The sequence below is a fragment of the Papilio polytes genome, unplaced genomic scaffold, assembly GCF_000836215.1.
Source record: "Papilio polytes unplaced genomic scaffold, Ppol_1.0 DF822733.1, whole genome shotgun sequence".
Lineage (NCBI taxonomy): Eukaryota > Metazoa > Arthropoda > Insecta > Lepidoptera > Papilionidae > Papilio > Papilio polytes.
Window position 1 is genome coordinate 1708276 of NW_013526471.1, and position 4355 is coordinate 1712630.

General features: G+C 35.5%; 1 protein-coding gene across 1 annotated transcript; it reads right to left on the reverse strand.

The window, feature by feature from the left end:
* Positions 1-428: 428 nt before the first annotated feature.
* LOC106105732 (cuticle protein 64-like) lies at positions 429-2958 on the reverse strand. Its single transcript, XM_013286164.1, has 3 exons — positions 2853-2958; positions 1380-1449; positions 429-860 (listed from the first exon to the last, which is right to left on the reverse strand). The coding sequence occupies exons 1-3, from the start codon at positions 2868-2870 to the stop codon at positions 508-510; spliced, it is 441 nt and encodes a 146-aa protein (XP_013141618.1). The 5' UTR covers positions 2871-2958; the 3' UTR covers positions 429-507.
* Positions 2959-4355: the final 1397 nt, after the last annotated feature.

Genomic DNA, 4355 nt, shown 5'->3' on the forward strand with positions numbered 1-4355 from the left:
TTGTTTATATTATAATATTTCAAGTTGTATTTAACTGTTATAATTACGTAAATTTATTTCTACATACAAAAGACCGGCTTGACAGAAACTTTAAGTTTAAATTGCTCTGCATCTTGAGATAAGCAAACAAAGCGACTTTGAGAATTTGTCAACAGACTATAATTGTAGTTTATATTTAATTTCGTAATACAAATGGTTTTTTATATTAACACATCTTAGTTACAAACATTATAAATGCGAAAGTGTAGATGGATTCATGTTTGTTAGAGTTTGTGGCTCGATTAAATTTGTCTTACTTACTTTAGGCAAAAGCTAGTAAATAAAATGAATGAATAATGTAATTTGAGTGTTAGTCAACCAAAATGTCCGATAACGATTGGAATATGTTTAATATTACCCATTGATGTGGAGATAAATAAAAAAATATAAAATATTGTGAATGCTTTATTCAGTGCATTGACCAAGGTACATGAAAAGGATACACAATTACATCATTTCGTCTGTTATTTAGTGTTTGCCCCACTGTCCACCCCAGCCGCCGTGTCCACCCCAGTTGCCAGCCCAGCCACCGTTTCCACCCCAGCCGCCAAGTCCACCCCAGTTGCCACCCCAGCCGCCGAGACCGTATCCGCCCAATCCGTATCCGCCAAGACCGTATCCTCCTAGACTATATCCAGATGAAATAATTGGTGCAGCGACAGTCTTAAGGACGGGCGCTGTGATGATGGGGGCTATCGGGGCTGTGATGATGGGAGCGGATACAGTCTTGATAATAGGAATGGGAGCAGCTTTGATTAAATTCGCTGTGGAGATCGCTGGTGCTGTGTAGATGGGGGCTGTGATTATGGGCGCTGAGTAAGCTGGGGATTAAAAAAATATTAGTAATTAAAATGATGGATTTATTTTTTAAGGGTTATGTTATCATTGATTTTAAGCCATACTAGCTGTTCTCGTGCGGCTTTACCCGCATGAAATTATTTTTATTGTATAGATTTGTCAAATTCTCAATTGCAAATGTCAAAATTACCGTTACCATAATAACGTTGCTTTCTTTATATTGGCACCTTGTAGTTTATGGTCGCTTTTCCACGTGAAGATTTTTTTTTAATTTATTTACCTCCTAAGTTTAATAGCGTGACGATATATAATCTAAAGCGTGTCATAAATGTAGGACAATTTATTAAAGAAAGATTTTTTCTAAAATATGCTGTGATTGCTGACATCCTACGCCACAAAGTAGTGTGTGTTTACGCTTTATTATATTAAGTATAGATAAATGTAAATGATTGTAGAGACGACATGCTATAATGAAAAACATGGAATAATGAAAAAACGAAACTTATACCAATGCGTAGCAATTAATTAAAATTAGTACATACCATAGCCTAAGCCACCATGACCTCCATAGCCAGAAGGAGCACCTTGGGCAAGGCCCAATAGACAAGCGACCTGAAAATATTGAAAAAAACATCCAAAATCATGGTCAATCTACACTAATATTATAAAGAGGAAAGTTTTTTTGTATTTATTGAATTAACTCAAAAACTAATGAGTCGATTTTAAAATTATTCCACCATTAAAAAGCTACGTTGTCTGTGTTTAGAGTTGTAGAGGCTACTTTCTTCAATTACCAATTTCACACGGACAAAGTCGCGAGCAATATCTAGTTGACAATAAAACTAGCTTTTAAAAAGCGTATTTATACACAAAAACATAGTAACTAGTTTTGCATTTTCCAAATAATCCAATTATCTTGTTTTTTTTATATCATAAGGTGGCAAACGAGCACGCGGCCACCTAATCCGCCAAATGGCGAAGCGACCGCTGCCCATAGACATCCGCAATTGCAGATGCGTTGCCTACCCTTTTCCGACGGAGGAGGAGACGCACATAAAGAGGATATTTCCCCTTCTTATGCATCTCCTCCACCGTCAAATCCACTTCCTCTTCCCATCCTCTCCTTATAAGGAAAGGTAAAGAGAAAGGGACTAAAATTAGGCCTCCGGCACTACTGTTGACTAATATCCAAGTGGGCCAATAAATCAAATTTACTAAACACTTAGCAATGTGCAATAAACCATTACATACGAGTAATAAATAACATTAGTGCAATGATTTCAACTATGTTACAATTTAACTTCCTTTGCTTGATCGATTTACTAAAATAAATATGAATACTAGCTGTTGCCCGCGACTTCCGCGTGGTATTAGAAAACATACGAACTATATATAACAAAAAGCTACGTATCCCTCTGGAACCGGACATTTCACGGGGATGAACTTTATCCCATGTGTACTCCAGACTTTGTTTTATATCTGTGCCAAATATCAATAAGATATGTTGAACCGTTGCAGAATGATCGAGTAAACATTAAAAAAAAAAAAATTGAATCCCACCGGACTCGTTACTATTCCCGGGATAAAAAGTAGCCTATGTGTTCTTCCAGACTATGCTCTAAACCTGTGCCAAATTTCATTGATATCCGTTCTGCCTTTTAGGTTCCAAACCCTAACAAACATCCATCCATGGTAACTTTCGCAATTATGTTATTTACATGATTTATATGATATATGATTTGTTTGTTCTAGCTATACATTTTCACGCTTTTAAACTAAGAGGGTAAATAAATTGCATAAAAACTCTAACGTGTCATAGGGACAGTTACAAGTTGCCAACATCAAGGAAGTATTACGATGGTTTTTCATCTAGTCTTGTCATTTTGTCATTTGCAATTGCCAATTTGACAAATATAAACAATAAAATAAAACATAAAGTCAAACGGATGAAGCCGCACGGAAACAGCTAGTGTAATATAAAAGGAACAAATAAAAAAATCATATAATTTACTCACAGCTATGTAGGCGAACATATTGCTTGTATTTCTTCAGACGAAGTATACTGTTGTTTGTGGAGGCAACATATTTATACAAATGCAACGATTTCCTGCGACCGCCGAAATACGTAGTACTCGGTTTAGCAATTCCGATCTGTTGAAACATCCATCCTTGTTACTGTTAGCCGACGGAAAAGTTTTACTTTGTCAATTGTTGCAGTTTGCCAGATAGATGACGCTAGTAGATGATCCAGGCTGGTCTAAGGGCCACCATTAATATGTTCTCATTCTTTTTTTATCTATTTCACATTTTTAGATTCCGTAGACGAACAGCTAACCAATACTCATGTTTAGTTAGAAAAATTGTTATCGGCAAATCATACTAATATTATAAATGCGAAAGTTTAGATGGATGGATGTTAGAGTTTGTAGCCTCAACGGCTGAACGGATTTCAATGAAATTTGACATAGATGTAGAGGATAGTCTGGAAGAACACATAGGCTACTTACTTTTGATTTTTTAATTCCACGCGGACGTGTCGCCGGCGAAAGCTCGTATAACATAAAATTACCATGTCTTTAGGAGACCAAAATCACAAAAAAAAGATTAAAAAAGTATTGACTAATAGCATAGTTTGTAAAAGTATAATGAGAGTTTTTAAAACTATTAAGAAGTTATGATTTTAGTAAGTTACTAATTACTCACACAAAGGTTAAAAATATATAGGTTTGTTATTTATATTGTTTTATATTTTACTAAAATTGAGGCTAACCAAAGATCTCTAAAATCATGCAAATTAAAATTAATCCTTGAGGAATTTTAATTATAGCGATTGGTAACATTGTAAAATTCATTTAAACATAGTTATGCGGCCACGAAAGAGTTGCCACAAATGCAGTTTCATTACTGTGTTTTTACCCGACTGAAAGAGGGTAATGTTTTTTGCGCTTATTTAATATTTTTTTATGCATGTCGGTTTGTGGGTATGTACATTCCTTTGTAGCTGCCTATAGCCTAAATTACTGAACCTATGTTGACGAATAAGGTATCATTTTATTCGTCTTTTCCGCACTGTTATTGGGTAAAGAAGTATAGACCCTACATATTACAATTATGTAATTGTAATGTGAACTTGTAATAGCGGGCGCACTTTGATTTTATCACACAACTGTTGTCAGATTGTCGATTGTTTCGCAGCCAACTGTTTATACACAACTAAAAATCGAGTAGTGTCCGCACCTCCATATAACCTCATAGGAATCAACGCACGACTAAACAGTTGTGGATAGTTTAATCGAAGTTGTGCGCGCTCTAAAAGTCTGTAAACCCTAATTAAATATCAAAGAGTTTTCATACAATCTGTTTTTACGGATCACAAGTTACAATCTGCCTGAAAATTAAGAAATATCCCGAGAAAGTTCAGTTTCGTTTCCTGTGACTGATTCTCTAATTTTTCGCTCCCAATATTGGGACTTTGACTTGGGACACTAGGGAATCTTGGGACCCATTCAAGTGGAGAA